Source organism: Haliotis cracherodii, unplaced genomic scaffold, assembly GCF_022045235.1.
Source record: "Haliotis cracherodii isolate W230 unplaced genomic scaffold, xgHalCrac1.p SCAF_2, whole genome shotgun sequence".
Taxonomy (NCBI): domain Eukaryota; kingdom Metazoa; phylum Mollusca; class Gastropoda; order Lepetellida; family Haliotidae; genus Haliotis; species Haliotis cracherodii.
Genome location: NW_027266275.1, coordinates 24,137,100 through 24,155,933, shown reverse-complemented (window position 1 = coordinate 24,155,933; position 18,834 = coordinate 24,137,100). Strand labels below are relative to the sequence as shown.

The 18,834-nt window shown below is 41.2% G+C and overlaps 1 protein-coding gene across 1 annotated transcript; it reads left to right on the top strand.

The window, feature by feature from the left end:
* The first annotated feature begins 841 nt into the window (after positions 1-841).
* Positions 842-15,922, top strand: LOC139467861 (eukaryotic translation initiation factor 3 subunit B-like). The gene is made up of 18 exons (XM_071249368.1): positions 842-1,002; positions 2,965-3,157; positions 3,990-4,109; positions 4,907-4,964; positions 5,278-5,406; positions 5,854-6,011; positions 7,044-7,175; positions 7,752-7,818; positions 8,709-8,755; positions 9,349-9,589; positions 10,117-10,189; positions 11,260-11,382; positions 12,035-12,113; positions 12,681-12,819; positions 13,323-13,448; positions 13,882-13,959; positions 14,723-14,831; positions 15,335-15,922. Exons 1-18 carry the CDS (start codon positions 867-869, stop codon positions 15,430-15,432), a joined length of 2,106 nt encoding a protein of 701 aa, XP_071105469.1. The 5' UTR covers positions 842-866; the 3' UTR covers positions 15,433-15,922.
* The last annotated feature ends 2,912 nt before the right edge of the window (positions 15,923-18,834 follow it).

Sequence of the window (18,834 nt, the reverse complement as noted above, 5' to 3'; positions counted from 1 at the left end):
AGGAGAGTCGTGTCTAGTCACACACCAGTGGTCACATTCCCTTCCGCCATCACGACATCTGTATTGCTTTAAATTCCCCCATGTTCGGCACATGAACAACATTAAACATAACAAGCTGGTCGTCTGACCATCCTTGGCTGCCTTCGTACTGTATTTATTTCATTATTGGCCTTTAAACGGCTTCTAAGATGTGTGTGTGTGTGTGTGTGTGTGTGTGTGTGTGAGTGCGTGCGTGCGTGTGTGTGTACTTAGAGGCAGAGATAACTGTAAATATTTATCGTATTGTAATTTGTTGTCGGCATATTTTTTTCATATAAGAATATGTGTAGGGATGGTGTACTGAGTACGCTCAAAATATCTTGTCGTGGGAGTGGTGTCGGCAAAATAGGATACAGTCGCAAGACCAATCTCGCCTCCATCCACACCCCACCCCACCCACACCAATAAATGACCAGTTTCTTTCTGTTGGTCGTGATGTTTTTAGTAGAAGATAAAAGTAATAATCAAGACCGATTAAAACGTGTTGTTGCAAGTAAACAAATATATCGGAATTTTACGTGTAAACGTATAAAGATTGAATAAACTGACACATAATACAACTAATCTTAAAGATTCATACAGGATCGACCTCATGACAACAAAATAGGACATTGCATTGCCAGTGCAAGTGTTGGGTCGAGTTACCTCCCTTCGTAATTTTTCATGCTTTAAAATCGATTTAAAATTTCAAGATTGACTTTGTTTCTTTTTAAATTGATTGTTTTAACTGTAAAAATATTTTGTATTCGGTATTTAAACACACATACACAATATTTTCGTATTGATGACATGCGCATTCTAGCCGGCAAGACCACGAGGTTTTCAAGATGGCGGCCGGGCACAGTGAGATGGAGGGAAAACGGAGATCAGAATCTCAAAACGATAACGATTATGACCATGTCTACGAAGATGAGCCTGATTTCAGCGATCCAGAAGATTTCGTTGATAATGTTACCGATGAAGGTGTGTCTTTTTGAATTGTGCATGAGGATTGCGAACTCACGCCCCAAAACATTTTCCACTCCATATGTGTCACATGTTGGCACAAGTCCACATGGTTTTGCATGAAATAAATTTATTTTACAATTGATTGGATGAGGTAGATGTCGAAACTAAACGATTTCGATAACGCTTTGTCCTTTTAAAATAACTGCATAATTAACAGCTGTCATGTTGCAAGGTTTCACTTCCTTGACAAGTTATAAGAAGCATATGTCGATATGTATGAGTGCATTTTGCGACACATGTAGGCCTATACTTTATTGCTAGAACAATTACTTGATGGGCGAGAGTCCGTGGATCAGTTTAGGCGTCTTTTCTACCTGTGTTATAATCGCTTTGTCTTTAAACCACTTACCAAGTTGACAGCTGTTTGGATGCAGCAATACCTAAAATTGGTTTGTCTACACTTCTGGCCGATACCAATTACATAGTCTAGATAGAGGCAAGGGAGTTAACTGATTATAATAATAGTCCAGTTTTCACTCTTACCAAACTATTTTGGAATGATGGAGCTATATATTTGTTGGACTAACTAGTTCAAAATCGTGTAACAAAATTGTCATCCTGTTCCCACTGCCGAGCAGATTTCGGTCAGTTGCAGGATTTGTAAAGCATGTTTACCGTCCGCTTAGCGTCAAGAGATGTTTTCCAAATCTGTTCATGTTTGTAATCAAGGAGATTAAAAAAGGTCACATGATTTGATGCACTTCGCAAAGTAATATCTGTTTTATTACAATATAGATCTTGATTATCATATAGATTGTCTTCACTGGGCACTGCCATTTCATTTGCAGCTAATAAAAGTGATATGAGAGGTAGTGATTGTTCAGTAGGCTGGAGATAGAAGGGACATAACTTGTATTAGCCACTGGTGAGCCCAGAAATTCCAGTCGAGTTCGGCAAGGTTGGTTTGTTGTTTAACGCCGCACTTGGCAATATTCCAGCTATATGATGGCGGTCTGTAAATAATTGGGTCTGGACCAGACAATCCAGTTATTGATATCATGAGCATCGATCCACGCAATTGGGATCAATGACATGCATCAACCAAGTCAGCGAGCCTGACCACCCGATCCCATTAGTCGCCTTTTACCGCAAGAGCAGAAACAACTTCTACAATCAGTTATCACCCTTTCCTTAATGAGATTAATCAGGATAACAATGGGTTGGGTGGTATTATAAAAGATACTATTGCCTACAGGACGCTGTAGTTTACCTTTTTATACTAACTGGTCCTGGCTGAGATGCCACCTTCATTGATCTCTTATTTCTTTGATTCTGAATGTTATTTGTTGTAGGGTAGGTGTTTAATCTTAAATAATATAAGCAAACTGTTAAGATGTGCATGTACATTGTCTCAATGTCTTATTCACAAAAAGAATATGTTGTCTATACAAGTGCCTTGTTTATGAAGAGGTTAGTTTACACACCCACTATGCCTCAGTTAAACCTTTAATCCCCTTTGGGATGGAAAGATTTCTGCCCATAATTCCTCTTGCAAATTTTGCCAAGGTTAGGTCAACCTCACCCTAGCGCTTTCAGGTGTTATTTTAAGGATGCTTTATATCCAGTTTTCGACATCTCTCAGTGTCGCTTTGTGGCATATCTAATACTTAAAAGCTACAAAGGTTCCCGCTTGACCCCTCATATCATACTTTACAAACACAACAAAAATGATTTCTTAATACTTCTCTGTGAGTCTGGGGTGTGTGGTGTGGTGTGGTGTGGAGAACCGTGGTGAAAGGCTTACTTACCTATCAACGTTATCAGGTACACTTCATGAATCATTGGGTTGTGCATAGGAATGTGGTTTCATTATGATGAGTTGGGTACTAGCAACAACACATGTTTGTGCTTTATTGACCATGTTGACACTGGAAGATTTCTGCACTTTTGTACTAACAAAATAACTTTCCAATCCAGAGTTATACCCTGACTTGTTGAAGTCCAGGCCCAAGCCGACGGATGGAATCGACTCTGTGATTGTGGTGGACAATGTTCCAGAAGTTGGTCCAGAACGACTAGAAAAACTGCAGAATGTTATTAGGAAGCTCTTCTCCAAATTTGGCAATGTTGTCAACGAATTTTACCCAGAAAAAGATGGCAAGACAAAAGGGTATGATGAGTCTAACAGTTGTAGCATCCCGTGACAAAGTAATAAGCCAGTATTTGTAGAGACTATAAGTACTAATACTTTATGAAGGAAGTTGACAACAAACCAAACAAAGGAAGGATATTAAATATTGCCACTTAAATGTTAACACATGATGATTTACAGCTGAAACATTGTGAAATTGATGCGTATCAGTTCTGCAACTTTGGCCACAGAACACGCTGAAGCCTGTTATGGTTAGTGGGGGGGCACGGGTGGCCCAGTCGTCTAAGGCGCCGCAGAGTGCGTCCCTTGGGCACGCCGGAAACCTATGATTGTGGGTTCAAATCCCGGTTCGCCCTGATTATGTTTCTAGGTTTGTCAGCATCATACCCATGCTTGTGGGTTTCACCAAAGTGGTAAACGTCAGAGACCTGGGTTTCCTCCCACATTAAGCTGACACGCTCGATATAACTGGAATACTGTAAAAGCAGCGTTAAACTCAACTCACTCACTCATTTTTACGGTCACTACATCATACAACTAAATGGAATAATTAAATATTTTTGTAATTTATATTTTTTTCTGTGAATGGAAGAAGGATTTTTTAAACAAATTTATTAGAAGATTTCCAGAATGTTACATAGTCAAGAAGTCAGAAAGTTAACTAACCAGTTATTATTGGCTTATGCTGGCCTTAACTTGTGTAGGGACATAGTTTATTTTAAAACACATAAAGGAAATCCTCATGAGTTTATCTCATGATCATGCCGATATGTAGCATGTGTTTGTTCAATAGTAACCATGGTAACAGTTTTGAGGTAGATATGTATTAATGTTGACATGATACTTTCAGCTACATCTTCCTGGAGTACACGTCCCCACTGCATGCGCAAGAAGCTGTGAAAATGACTAATGGTTACAAGTTGGACAGATTGCACACATTTTCTGTCAATCTCTTCTCGGACTTTGACAGGTGTGTAATGGTAGCTGACAGTGTTGAAAAGTTTGAATCAACATTGCCATGGTTAGGATTTAAGATGAGACCGGCACACTTTTGTATTTCAGGTTTGAAAATTCACCTTTCCTTGTTAGGTCTCGTAGACCAGTACGGGTAAAACAATACTGTCATCATGTGAACATTTATGCTTTAATGAGGTCGAATGTTACAGTTTTTGACAAAAACTTGTCTGTTTTCAGACCAAGAATAAATATTGATGGATTTCAATCAAATTCATACTTACAATTTCTATATGTCAAATTCAATAGCTAGCCTGGGGCACGGGTGGCCCAGTCGTCTAAGGCACAGCGATTCGCTGTGCAGTGTTGCGTCCCTTGGACATGCCAGAAACCGTTTATGGTGGGTTTAAATCCTGTTTCGCCCCAATTATGTTTCAAGGTTTGTCAGCACCATACCTGTGCACATGGGTTTTACAGAAGTGGTAAACATCTGAGACCTGCATCACTTTGGGCTTTCCTCCCACATCGAGCTGACAGCGTGATATAACTGGAATAATGTTAAAAGCGCCATTAAACCCAACTCGCTCAATAGCTAGCCATATTGTTCAGTATTAAGGTCAGAGGTCATGTGAGGCTTCAGATGGTGGAAGATGATTGAGGATTTAGACTGATAAAACTTGATGATGGGTAACATGTTATTGTGAACTTACAAAGGGAGTCAGTTAAGTTGAGACAGTAAGGATTTCTGGTCCAAGTAATCAGTGATATTGTAGCAATGTTTTTGTCATTGTGTTCACTTTGTTTGTTTTGCAGATATGAAAATGTCCCTGAGGAATGGGTGATGCCGGAACCAAAGCCATATCATGATCCTGTAAGTTTGGTCTGGAAGTTGGCCTCACATGCTTGTAATCTTGAGCTGGGAAAACAATGTTTGAGATCAACAATAATGTTATATGCTAATTGTGCCAGAAGTTGTAAGATGAAAAGGTTATTAAACATATTCTTGGTTCCAAGGCAGTCAGGGGCAGTGGGGTGTGTTGTGTCTTACTTTTTCAGTTGAATATGAAATGTTGTTTGAAATTTTGAAATTATGTTGCCTAGTAACCAATAGATCTTTTTGTATTGTTCTCATGCAGACAATTGCTTTCCAGTCTTCAGAGTCATGATCTCTGTTCTGTTTCCAGGGCAACCTTCGCTACTGGCTGCAGGACAAAGACTGTCGTGACCAGTACAGTGTTATCTATGAGGGAGGAGAGAAAACTGCCATATTCCTCAACTCTGGGGCTGAGCCAAATTTGATTGAGGAAAGAGCTGTAAGTTGACTGGCTCATTTGATGACTGTGACTTTTACAGACTTTCTCCATGTTGTCCTTACTGGTATTCTTTAAATCGTCAGCTTTTTGGACAAACAATTGGTTTGACTTCTCGTTTAAGCTTTTGCTGATGATTCACTTGTTCAGTTCCCCATGCACCCTTGCATCTCGCAGTAATGTTGCTATTAGTATCTGCACTCTCGGCTTAAATCAGTGTCAGGGGCAGTCGGCTAGCCTAGTTGTTAGAGCGTTTGCTTGTCACACCGAAGACGCGGGGTCGATTCCTGACATGGGTACAATGTGTAAAGCCCATTTCTAGTGTACCCCGCCGTGATATTGCTAAAAGCGGTGGAAAACCATTCTCGCTCACTTAAATAAACTCAATGTCAACATACACAATGTTACACATGCTTGCTGTACGTTGATAACCATGGGATCTTTCTATAGAGATGGACTGAGACATATGCAAGATGGTCACCGCAAGGGAATTACTTGGCCACTTTCCATCAGAAAGGAATTGCTCTTTGGGGAGGAGAGAAGTTTGAACAGATCATGAGATTTAGTCATCCGGGTGTCCAGCTCATCGATTTTTCTCCATGTGAAAGGTCAGTTTTGTTACCATGGTTACATGTGATTGTGATACATGTATTGAAACCTGGTTGTCTCGTCATGCATAGAGAAAAAATCACACCACATGCCCGAAGTATTAAGTTTTAATGTGAGTCAGATTGCACCTGAAGAATTCTTGGACTTGAAAAGAAGTTGGTACTTGGCCCTGTTCCACAAAACAATCGTTGTGCTCATGTGTTCGTCATTCCTGTACTGTAACATAGACTTACAACTGCCATAGCTCTACGATCACTTTTTGGAACAGGCCCGTTCTGTTATTGTATTGAACAAAACAGGAAAAATTGACAAAACCATGCACAACAAGTTTTATTTGTCAGATCGAGCTGTGGAAAATCAACATTGTTTAATTTTACTCAAATGTGCGCTATGAAAATAAGAATAGTTACATGAAAGTGTAACCTTTACATAGGTCGACCACACACAAACACACACCCCACATTTCCTTGAATCTCTTTCTTGGCACACTTGCACAAAGCGATCTTATCGCTAAGACTATTGTAAGCCTATGTTAATTTGAGGGACTTATGATCTTCTGTGCGCCAAGATTGCTTTGTGGACCTTGGTCCTCAAAATCCAGCTTCTCTGCAATCATATATGGTGCACAAGAAAATACTTACTTTTATGTAAACTTTAGAGCTTAGTTCTGGACACTGATAAGGATTACCAAGACAGATGTAAAAGTTGGTCCGGTGTTGCTGATTGGAGTGGGGCGGTATGTGGGATTTGATGAGGCTTGTACAGCATGCTTGTGATACATGGAAAGCGTTACAGGAGTTATTTTAAGGGAAGTATTTGTGTGTAAAACTTTCGTCTATCTTGTGACCACCATCAGACTTTCTCTATAGAAACTCGAAGTGAGAACATAGGCATTTGTAATGTGCGTCACATCAAACGATATGGCATCATGATATCCGTGCATACCGTCCCACTGGTTATGTAAGATATACTGACAGATCAGTCAGATTTTTCAACAAGTAATGGTAAGTGGGGTTTCTGTTGGTGTGCAGGTACCTGGTGACGTTCAGCCCACTGCAGGACAGTCACGAGGACCCCCAGGCGATCATCATATGGGACATCAGGACCGGACAGAAGAAGCGAGGCTTCCACTGTGAGAGTCAGGGCACCTGGCCCATCTTCAAGTGAGTCTCCAGCTTCAATCATCACAGACTACTTTGTTTGTTGTTTAACACCACACTCGGCAATATTCCTGTTATATGATGGCGGTCTGTAAATAATCGAGCCTGGACCAGACAACCCACAGTTTGACATCATGAGCATCAATCCATGCAATTTGGATACGATGACATGCATCAAACTAAGTCAGCGAGCTTGACCACCCGATCCCGTTAGTCGCCTTTTACAACAGGCATAGTCGCCTTTTACGGGAAGCATGGGTTGCTGAAGACCTATTCTAACCCAGATCTTCACGACTACTGTTAGAATGAAAGTCAACTGTTGTCTCAAGATCATCTTTTAATACTCCTCTTTGTACTTGTGTCAAAACAAGATGCCCAAACAAAGGTAGTTTGCATATTCAGATCTACACATTGTGTGGAAGCGTGAATGACAATTATGATTTAACAAATGGTTGAAACCTTTTTGGGATGTATTTGGAAACCAGCAGAGATGAACTAGATATTGAACTTGGGTTGTGTTTCTATTCTGTACATGTTTTTGATGTTTGTCTGTGAAACTTATGTTCAATTCCTGTCCAGGTGGAACTTTGATGGCGCCTACTTTGCCAGGATCGGCCAGGACACAATCAGCGTCTATGAAACACCTGTAAGTTCTTCCTGGTCATGTACACTGTCCTTTCACTCAAATGTCCCACTTCCTGGTCATGTACACTGTCCTTACACCCAAATGTCCCACTTCCTGGTCATGCTTGTACACTGTCCTTACACCCAAATGTCCCACTTCCTGGTCATGCTTGTACACTGTCCTTACACCCAAATGTCCCACTTCCTGGTCATGTACACTGTCCTTACACCCAAATGTCCCACTTCCTGGTCATGTACACTGTCCTTACACACAAATGTCCCACTTCCTGGTCATGCTTGTACACTGTCCTTTCACTCAAATGTCCCACTTCCTGGTCATGTACACTGTCCTTACACCCAAATGTCCCACTTCCTGGTCATATACACTGTCCTTACACCCAAATGTCCCACTTCCTGGTCATGCTTGTACACTGTCCTTTCACTCAAATGTCCCACTTCCTGGTCATATACACTGTCCTTACACCCAAATGTCCCACTTCCTGGTCATATACACTGTCCTTACACCCAAATGTCCACTTCCTGGTCATGCTTGTACACTGTCCTTACACCCAAATGTCCCACTTCCTGGTCATGTACACTGTCCTTACACTCAAATGTCCCACTTCCTGGTCATGTACACTGTCCTTACACCCAAATGTCCCACTTCCTGGTCATGCTTGTACACTGTCCTTACACCCAAATGTCCCACTTCCTGGTCATGCTTGTACACTGTCTTACATCCAATTCTCTCACCTTGCCGTATACATGTTTAGTTAACAAGTAATAAAATACAGCAAACAAGTTTGCCGCAAGAAATAACATTGGAGATTATGATAAACAGAAAGTTCCCTCATGATCCCAAGTATTATGGTTGTAAATTAATCAATAATTTACTACTATCTATTTTTGCAGTCATTTGGTTTGCTGGACAAGAAGAGTTTTAAGATCGACTCTGTCAGGTTTGTTACAAAGTTGTTTCTCTATATCATCAGTAATATTGTCACTCTTATTGTTGGACTTCCAACATGACTTGCCCAAGTTGAGCCGAGTAGCAGCCTCCATCTTAACCCACTAGTTTTAGTTGATATCTTGTAATGGCATTTTGGAAGCTAAAGTATCAATTTACTTGCAGATATCAACTTATGTATGTTTACAGATGCACGTACCTTTATCCTGAAAGTGTACATATTTCAATTTCAAGTATCACTTGCTGAATAAAGGTGTTGGTATCAGTACCCATATGTCGCATTGAAATAGTTGAAATCCATGTCAACTTGTCTTTGTAGTCTTAATACTACTCAAATTAGTTAAGGACCTCCTGCTTCTTCCATCTTACTTATGTTAATCTGTCAAGACATGACCGATTACTTATTGTAATTGGAAAGAATTGGGTGATCTTCAACCTTTTTTGAGCATGTTGAGTAGTATAGTAAATGCATGTTGGTCTTGGCTCAGCTGAGAGTCCAAACATTGTATCTTGACAATCATTGCAACTCTTCCATCAGTGTATTTTGGTTAGGGGTTAATAAGTAATGTTTTGTCCTTTTGGCAGAGACTTCTCGTGGTCTCCTAGCGACAACATAATCGCTTACTGGGTTCCTGAGCACGAGAATGTTCCAGCTCGTGTGACAGTGATTGACATCCCCACCCGCAACGAGCTGTGCGTCAAGAACCTGTTTAATGTGGCCAGCTGTAAGATGCACTGGCAGAAGAACGGGGACTTCCTATGTGTCAAGGTGGACCGGTACTCCAAGGCCAGGAAGGTGGAAGACAAGGACCAAGTCAAATACAGCGTGAGTATGGAGGGGCAGCGTCTTTTAAATACTATAGTTAGTCCAGAAAACTCTTGGTCTTTGCTAATGAAAGGATCAGAACTCTGATGGTTTGATACATTTACAACACACATGACCGCTCCTTTCATATACCATTGCCTGGATAGTGGATATTGTGCCATTATACCTTCGCCCCGTAGGGACCTGGAGTTTGACATTCTGAATTTCCAGTTGCTTATTATTTGTTTGTTTGTTGTTTAACGAACAGATAATAAGCAACTGGAAATTCAGAATTCAGGGCGAATTATAAGAGGTGACTTAAACGGATAGTGAGGTGAAACTTTGTGAGTTGTGTGTCATTGTACCCTGACCGAATCTAAGGTGGTTATTTATCTCGGTATGCCATGCCTTAATTGAATCCTATTGTGTGTTTGGTGATGCAACTGTGATTTGTGAAGGGGTTATCTCCCTTAGCTTCATTGCAAACCTTTTTTCAATAAAATTGCAATCCATAAAAAATATCTTTCAGTTCTTTTATGTTTTTTTAGGGCATTTATTACAACTTTGAGTTGTTCAGGATCAGAGAAAAGCAGATTCCTGTTGACAAGGTGGAACAAAAGGGTAAGTTCACCCAGCAATAGGGGACACAACAGTAGGGGGATGCACAGCATGAGGAGATGCACGGTATTAGGGGGATGCACAGCATTAGGGGATGCACAGCAATAGGGGGATGCACAGCATTAGGGGGATGCACAGCATTGCTACATTTGCTTTCCAAGTGCCAGACCAGTGGGCTAGCACTTGTTATAGTGTTATAGTGTATAGTCCTCACACCAAACACTCACAATTCCCCACAGTGGTGGTCAGCCAGAAATTCAGGGGTTTTTTTAGGTACTAGTCCAAAGGAGTAGTCATGCTAGCATGTCTAATGGAAACCTTGTTTCACTCGTCCTCAGAATGTGTAGCTGGTCCTGCTTGAACAAGAAAAGAAATGTTACAATGTTTACATTTTCTGTCAGTTTTCATCAGTTACGTTTGTAGCAAAATTGAAGCTTGAAAGAACAGGTTGAGAGTTATAGCCCTCAAATGGTACTACACCTGTGAAGATCAAGGATAGAAGAGGTCTTCAGCAACCCATACTTGCCATAAAAGGCGACTATGCTTGTCATAAGAGGCAGTTAATGGGAGCGGGTTGTCAGGCTTGATGACTTGGTTGATGCATGTCATCGTATTCTAATTGCGTGGATCGATGCTCGTGTCAATCGCTGTATTGTCTGGTCCAGAACTGATGATTTACAGACTGCTGTCATATAGCTGGAATATTGCGGAGTGCTGCGTTAAACAACAAATCAAATGGTTCTAATCCATGAGGACTACATCTTTGGATTTTTACCTGTTCTCAGGAAAGTTTAGTAATATCGGTCTAGCGTGAACTTCAAAGGTTGATGGTGAAATATCTGAAGCACATATTTAGGCCAGTCACTGTGATGTATTCTCAATATTGCTGAACAGTGGAAAATCTTGGAGACAGCCCACTGATTGTTTTCAATTCCTACCAAAAGGTCTGAATGTGGGCCACTTAACCCATTGTAAACGTGTACTTGTTCCTGATGTCGTATAGCCCAATCTGCGCATAAGATGCAGGAAGGGGATGCAACATTGTTAATAATTTATGATTATGTTCATTCCAGAGATAGTCCATGCCTTTGCCTGGGAGCCTAATGGTAACAAGTTTGCCTTCATCCATGGTGAATCTCCCAGAATTTGCGTTTCTTTCTACACGCTGCTACGAGGGGGAAAAGTTGAACACCTCAGTGAGTAGCAAAACTCAAAATATTGTTTTTTGTTTCAAATGAAAAGGCATGAGACGTCAAGCTAGAATTTGGTTTTCTCTTCCCAGTCCCTGAAGAAATTATGTGCATGTTTCTGATGGTAATCTTTTGGGCTCATTATTTCGTTAGGGGTGAATAAGGCTTCAGACAGAAAAAACAAAAACAACATTGCCTATTAAAATTTAGAGTTGAGGTGGGATCAGTCAAGATCTTTGTATCTATCTTATAGGACATGAATGGGTACTCAGTAGTGGGGTTAGTCACATAATACATTGTTTAAAACAATATAATGAAACTCTATGGTTACACTACAAGTTGCAATTGTTTACATTTCTTTCTGAAGATGCACACACTCCTTCTGACTTTTATATGTTTGAGTGATGATAAAGCTTCAGTCAACTTTAGTGTATTCATGATCAGAACGTTTTATAGTCTCCGGTAAAACAATTCCCAATCGGACATTTTGTACATACAGCGGGCATCCGTGGAGGGTAGGGTAATAGGGGCTTGGTACCTGGGTAGTAAATTTTGACTCGTCCCAGCCCTAGTATCTTTGACTGTTTGGAAAGTCACACATTAATTATCACAAGGACATACCAGTAAAACACCCTGAATTTGATTAATGTCTTTTCAGAAACACTAGAGAAGCGAGTTGCCAACCATTTGTTCTGGAGTCCAACTGGGCAGTTTATCATACTGGCTGGTCTGAGGAGGTAAGTTCATTCTCCTGCGGAACAAAGGTCGGAAGGGTTTGACTTGGTCCTGTGACACCTGTATTGAGTTTCAGTGCTAAGACAGTTTTCTGAGAGTTTTTTGACCGTTGTTACATTAAGCGAAATACCATGTCGACCATTTCAATCTGTTTTTGCACAAGGGGCGGTTGGGTAGCCTAGTGGTTAAAGCGTTGGCTCGTCACGCCGAAGACCCAGGTTCGATTCCCGACATGGGTACAATGTGTGAAGCCCAATTCTGGTGTCCCCCGCCGTGATATTGCTGGAATATTGCTAAAAGTGGCGTAAAACCATACTCAATCACTCACTGTTTTTGCACAAATAACCTCTCTAAAACTGCAAGGTAGGTGCACTTTCTGCTGATGTCATAGATAACATGAAAATGTGATAGTTCATGTTTGTATTATGTATTCATTTGATTGGTTGTGTGGCCTAGTGGTTAAGGCATTAGCTCCCAAACCCTAGTTTGATTCTGTGTACTGCGTGATGTGTCCCAGTCGTAATATGACCTTGCTCCAAGCAAATTTTGAGTGAATGTTCTCATTTCAGCATGAATGGTGTTCTTGAGTTCGTGGACACATCAGACATGACTGTGATGACGCAGACAGAGCACTTCATGGCCACAGACATCGAGTGGGATCCCACGGGTCGCTATGTTACATCCGCTGTCAGCTGGTGGGGACACAAGGTCGGTACCATCACTGGACCATTAGACATGTGTTTTTTGTTTCTTGATTTATGTATCGCCAGTCTTGACGAGGAGAAAGTGTACATGTCTTTTAGCTCACCTGACTGTTGATGTTTGTTGTTTAATGCCACACTCGGCAATATTTCAGCTATATGACGGCAGTCAGTAAATAATCGAGTCTGGACCAGACAATCCAATGATTGACATCAAGAGCATCGATCCACGCAATTGGGATACGATGACATGCATCAACCAAGTCAGCATGCCTGACATCCTGTTAGACAAGCATAGTCGCCTTTTACGGCAGCAATGGGTTGCTGAAAACCTATTCTACCCTGGATATTCACAGGTCACCTGACTTATTTCATCATTGATTTGAATTGTGACTGACTACAGGGAGTGTTGTCGTTGGGAAATGTGTATCAAGACCTTTCTTCAGGATCCTTCAATTTAGTGTCCATCAAGGGAATACCTGGTTGACATTGAGTGTGTATTTCCTACAGGTGGACAATGCGTACTGGCTGTGGAACTTCCAAGGGAATCTGCTGCTCAAGCAGCCAATGGAGAGGTTCTGTCAGTTGCTATGGAGACCAAGGCCACCGTCTCTGTTGACAGAGAAGATGATTAAGGTAAACACAGGAAGCCAAATGGCAATAGTAGCCATTGCATAGCATACTCAATTACTTCAAGAGGCCATAGCCGCCTTTGCCTCAAGTGATAAAACACTGTTCAAGGCTATTGGCCAATTGGCTGAATCTATGTTGTTGAAAACATCTTGTTCCTATAATTAACTCCCTGAGTTGTCACTAGCTACAATATAATGGAAGATTTTGTCTAATAATCTTATGTGTTGCATGCTTTGATAGTGTTTCCGTCTGGATCTTTGTCCTGTTTGTTGATCAAACTTGTTTATAGTCTTTCTTCCTAATCATTGCTAATGTACAAACAGAGCCTGATGAAATTATTTCTGGGAAGACTGAATCTGAAACTAGAGTGGTTGATTTTTTATTTGTAACTATAAGTTTCAGGTTGTTACAATTGTTTTCTGTTTATCTATGACAGGACGTCAAGAAGAATATGAAGAAGTTTTCTCAGCAGTTTGAAAATGAGGACATTTCCAAGAAACAATCTGCTTCAAAGGTATGTATAGAAGTACATCAGTCTGAAATGAAGTTGTATAACTGTGCTGCCTGCTGTGACAGCAGCAGAAGAAAGGCACATAACTGTTGATTGTTACAAAGCAATGTGTCCTATCATGCCATGCTGTGAGGTCACATATTTCATTATCAAAGATCCCTCTTGTGTTTGCATGCATACTTACCTGTTCAAATGTTATGACTGGAAAAGCGCCTATGGCTATTATGACACCAGAGACTACAGTATGGCACCAGTGATAGTATGAATGCATTATGACACCAGAGACTACAGTATGGCACCAGTGATAGTATGAATGCATTATGACACCAGAGACTACAGTATGGCACCAGTGATAGTATGAATGCATTATGACACCAGAGACTACAGTATGGCACCAGTGATAGTATGAATGCATTATGACACCAGAGACTACAGTATGGCACCAGTGATAGTATGAATGCATTATGACACCAGAGACTACAGTATGGCACCAGTGATAGTATGAATGCATTATGACACCAGAGACTACAGTATGGCACCAGTGATAGTATGAAAGTATTATGACACCAGAGACTACAGTATGGCACCAGTGATAGTATGAATGCATTATGACACCAGAGACTACAGTATGGCACCAGTGATAGTATGAATGCATTATGACACCAGAGACTACAGTATGGCACCAGTGATAGTATGAATGCATTATGACACCTAAGACTACAGTAGGTCCCCTTCACTACACTGACACATGTACTTCCTCCTGCAGGAGCTCCTGGAGAAGCGCCACGCCATGATGGAAGACTTCCAGCGGTACCGCGCCAAGAGAACCGAGGAGTATGAGGGCAAGAAGGACTTGCGACTAGCTCTCAGAGATGGTGGGTTCGATATTATATGGTGCATAACAGGAAAACATTTTAAGAATATTTTCATGTGGGAATATTTGTCAAATCTGTGTTACACTCGGCAAGAATTTGCAGAACTTCTGATTAAGACAGTGTTTTCTAATTTTCAATATTGAGGTCTCGTCATGCTTATGTGAAAAGAATTGGGTGTGACTTTTTTTTTTTCTTGTTGAAAGCTTAACTAAAACTGCATTTAAAGGTGTTATAGAAACTATTGATTTCTTTGCCTCTGGTGTGGTCAGGGAGAATATGAAGTCTTGAGTCATTGGATTTTTTCATATCCTAATAATGCCCTGAATAAGAAACACTATCATTACTTGCATATTGGGCAATTTAAAAGGAAACATTTTTATACTCTCAAATTGGTAGGTCACTCTTCACCTGGAAGGTGATAGGATGTCTCATCAGTATTCTTGAAGCAAGACCAATAGAACTGCATGCTTTCTCACCCCTAATCACTATTTCCCTCGTTCCAGGCGTAGACACAGACGAGATCTACAGCCATGAGGATAATATGGAGGAGGAGGTAATTGAGTTCTTGCTTGAGGTTGAAGAAACTGTCGTAGAGGAGTAGACGAGCATCCCTAGCCCAGTTTACGCTCATTCCGCCCAAGGCGGCCATCTTTGACAACCATCTGCTGCTGTTTCCTGAGGACATCGTAGAGGCTGATAATCTGACTGCACTGTGCCTTGGCCCTTGTTGACTGTTCTCAGGAGCTGCTGTTGCGAACCTCATAGGTTCCATACCTGGATTGGAATTTTCATTTTACGTTTTGGCAAGTTGCGTTATAATCAAAGCTTTTTCGATCTGTTTTGTAGGTGATATAAGATGTTATTAAGATGCAATTGTATAGTTTCCTGTATATATGCTGCTGTTGGGTGTAGTGTACATACAACCTCCCCTTGTATCCCCCTCATTGTGCTATTTGGACATTTCTCTGGCTATTTCCCGGTTCCATACCGGATATTTATGTTACGATTATTTAGGGGTATTCACTTATGCATGGTCACTTACAGAGTCTTTGTTCACCTTAAAAATAAGATAATAAAATGGTTTAGAATTATTCTTTTCTTGTTGATGTATTAAAGAATTGGAGCCTCAATTTTGAGGCATTAGTAGTGGATATAATTGAAGTCCTTCAATGGAATGAATTTGCTGCATCAAAGCTGTTGGAAAATAACATTCCAGTCCTCGCCACTTGAAAGTGAATCACGAAATATCGCAATGATTAATTAAAGCTGCTTATGTTCTTATACTTATAAAGTGAAAACAAACCATTACGGTGAAATGGCACATTACTTACAGCAGTGACACAAAATTGCAAAGTGCACATTTAAATAATTGTCCATGCAGCTATCCTCGCAAATTAATCAGGGTGGTGGGGTAGCCTGGTGGTTAAAGCGTCCACTCATCAGGCCGAAAACACGGGTTTAATTTCCCACAGGGGTACAGTGTGTGAAGCCCATTTCTGGTATCACCAGCTGTGAGGTTCCTGGAATATTGCTAAAAGCGGCTTAAAACCATACTCATTAATTTACCATCGCAGTGTGTCATGATTCTATTTCAAGTTGCAAGAGGGAAAATAGTTACCGCTATCCCATACCTGCCAACAAACAGGATATGCTGCTCAATCACTTGTGTGTCATGCCCTGAATGCATCGATTCCTACTCTGGAAGTGGTTAAGATATCATTTTTATATCTCTTTCCAACCTGTTTGCAATGTATTTGGAGTGCAGAAAGCTTTCCGAGTACAGGCATGGTACATAACGTCTATCAGCCCCTAACAACCACAGCGAAGACTGGTGACGACGCTACATCTAACCTCCTTACACTAAATACTCTCTATTATCATGCACCAATGGAATCATGTTGGACCCACGTCGGTGTCTAACTGTTGCGTTTTGAAACTCTGTACATAGATGTTCCGACAGATATTCCTTACATCTGCTGTGGTAATCACTTTATATTAATATTATCACATGATGCATGATTTCATGAGCGCAAATAGTTGGACAAATGTGTAAATATAAAACGTCAACGACACAGAACAATCAGTCCCAATTATCTGCCGAAACACATTCCATTGACCGTAAAAGGCAAAATACTGGTGAAAATTATATGAATGGATGACTGAAAATCAATGACACCAGGTGTTCGCGAAAGCGTTAGCATGCCCTGCCCTACCGATAATAACAATGTTTCAGACTGGGCTTTCAAACAGACAGTTATAACATCCATTCCGACTTTGTCCACATGTTTTGACAATAGGACAAATGCGCAACAAGCGCGATTCAGTACCGACAGACGCATGATCAACCACTGGATACACGCTCATGTTGGTTTGTAGCGTGTAGGTCTTGTTCAGATGCGACTCTAAACTGTATTTCAAGCAGGGAATAGAGGGTCTGGTTTACCTGAGTCGAACTCGAGTCCATATCGCGTCAGTATTGGCCTGTGTAGAATCAAGGCGTGTGTGACGGCAGCAACAAGCCCACCTGCCGTGTTCCGTGCTGACAGCCTGATTTGATGGTGACGTCAAGTGATTGTTGACGTAATCGTTCTGTGATGTCAACAGCTTTGGGGACACAATAGACCGTGACGTAGCTCCATTGTCGGCGTCACCGGTTACTGCTGAGCAACCACACCGTTCCGTTCTTGGCCGTTTCCCAATCCCTGTGTATTTGATGTTGGTGTCGCTCATCAGCATTCTCGCTATTGAAGCGGTTAGGATATCGTTTTTATATGTCTTTCCAACCTGTTTGCAATGTATTGGGAGTGCAGAAAGCTTTCAGAGTACAGGCATGGTACATAACTCCTATCAACCCCTAACAACCCCGACGAAGACCGGTGACGACGCTACACCTAACCCCCTTACATGTACCAATGGAATCATGATGGACCTACGTCGGTGTCTAACTGTTGCGTTTTCAAACTCTGGAAGTGTTTAAAAATTGTCACTATTTTGCGGATCCACTACCACAGATCGCTATATATTCCCTTACTGCGACTCTAATTCGAAGAAAAGGATGTCGTCAAACTAAGTTTCAAATGTGTGTATCAGTTCCTGCAATAGTCACAACATACCAAGCATCTGTACATAGATGTTCCGACAGATATTCCTTACATCTGCTGCGGTAATCACTTTATATTAATATTATCCCATGATGCATGATTTCATGAGCGCAAATAGTTGGACAAATGTGTAAATATAAAACGTCAACGACACAGAACAATCAGTCCCAATTATCTGCCGAAACACATTCCATTGAGCGTAAAAGGCAAAATAGTGGTGAAAATTATATGAATGGATGACTGAAAATCAATGTTGACACCAGGTGTTCGCGAAAGCGTTAGCATGCCCTGCCCTACCGATAACAACAATGTTTCAGACTGGACTTTCAAACAGACAGTTATAACATCCATTCCGACTTTGTCCACATGTTTTGACAATTGGACAAATGCGCAACAAGCGCGATTCAGTACCGACAGACGCATGATCAACCACTGGATACACGCTCATGTTGGTTTGTAGCGTGTAGGTCTTGTTCAGATGCGACTCTAAACTGTATTTCAAGCAGGGAATAGAGGGTCTGGTTTACCTGAGTCGAACTCGAGTCCATATCGCGTCAGTATTGGCTTGTGTAGAATCAAGACGTGTGTGACGGCAGCAACAAGCCCGCCTGCCGTGTTCCGTGCTGACAGCCTGATTTGATGGTGACGTCAAGTGATTGTTGACGTAATCGTTCTGTGATGTCAACAGCTTTGGGGACACAATAGACCGTGACGTAGCTCCATTGTCGGCGTCACCGGTTACTGCTGAGCAACCACACCGATCCGTTCTTGGCCGTTTCCCAATCCCTGTGTATTTGATGTTGGTGTCGCTCATCAGCATTCTGGCTATTGAAGCGGTTAGGATATCGTTTTTATATGTTTCCAACCTGTTTGCAATGTATTGGGAGTGCAGAAAGCTTTCA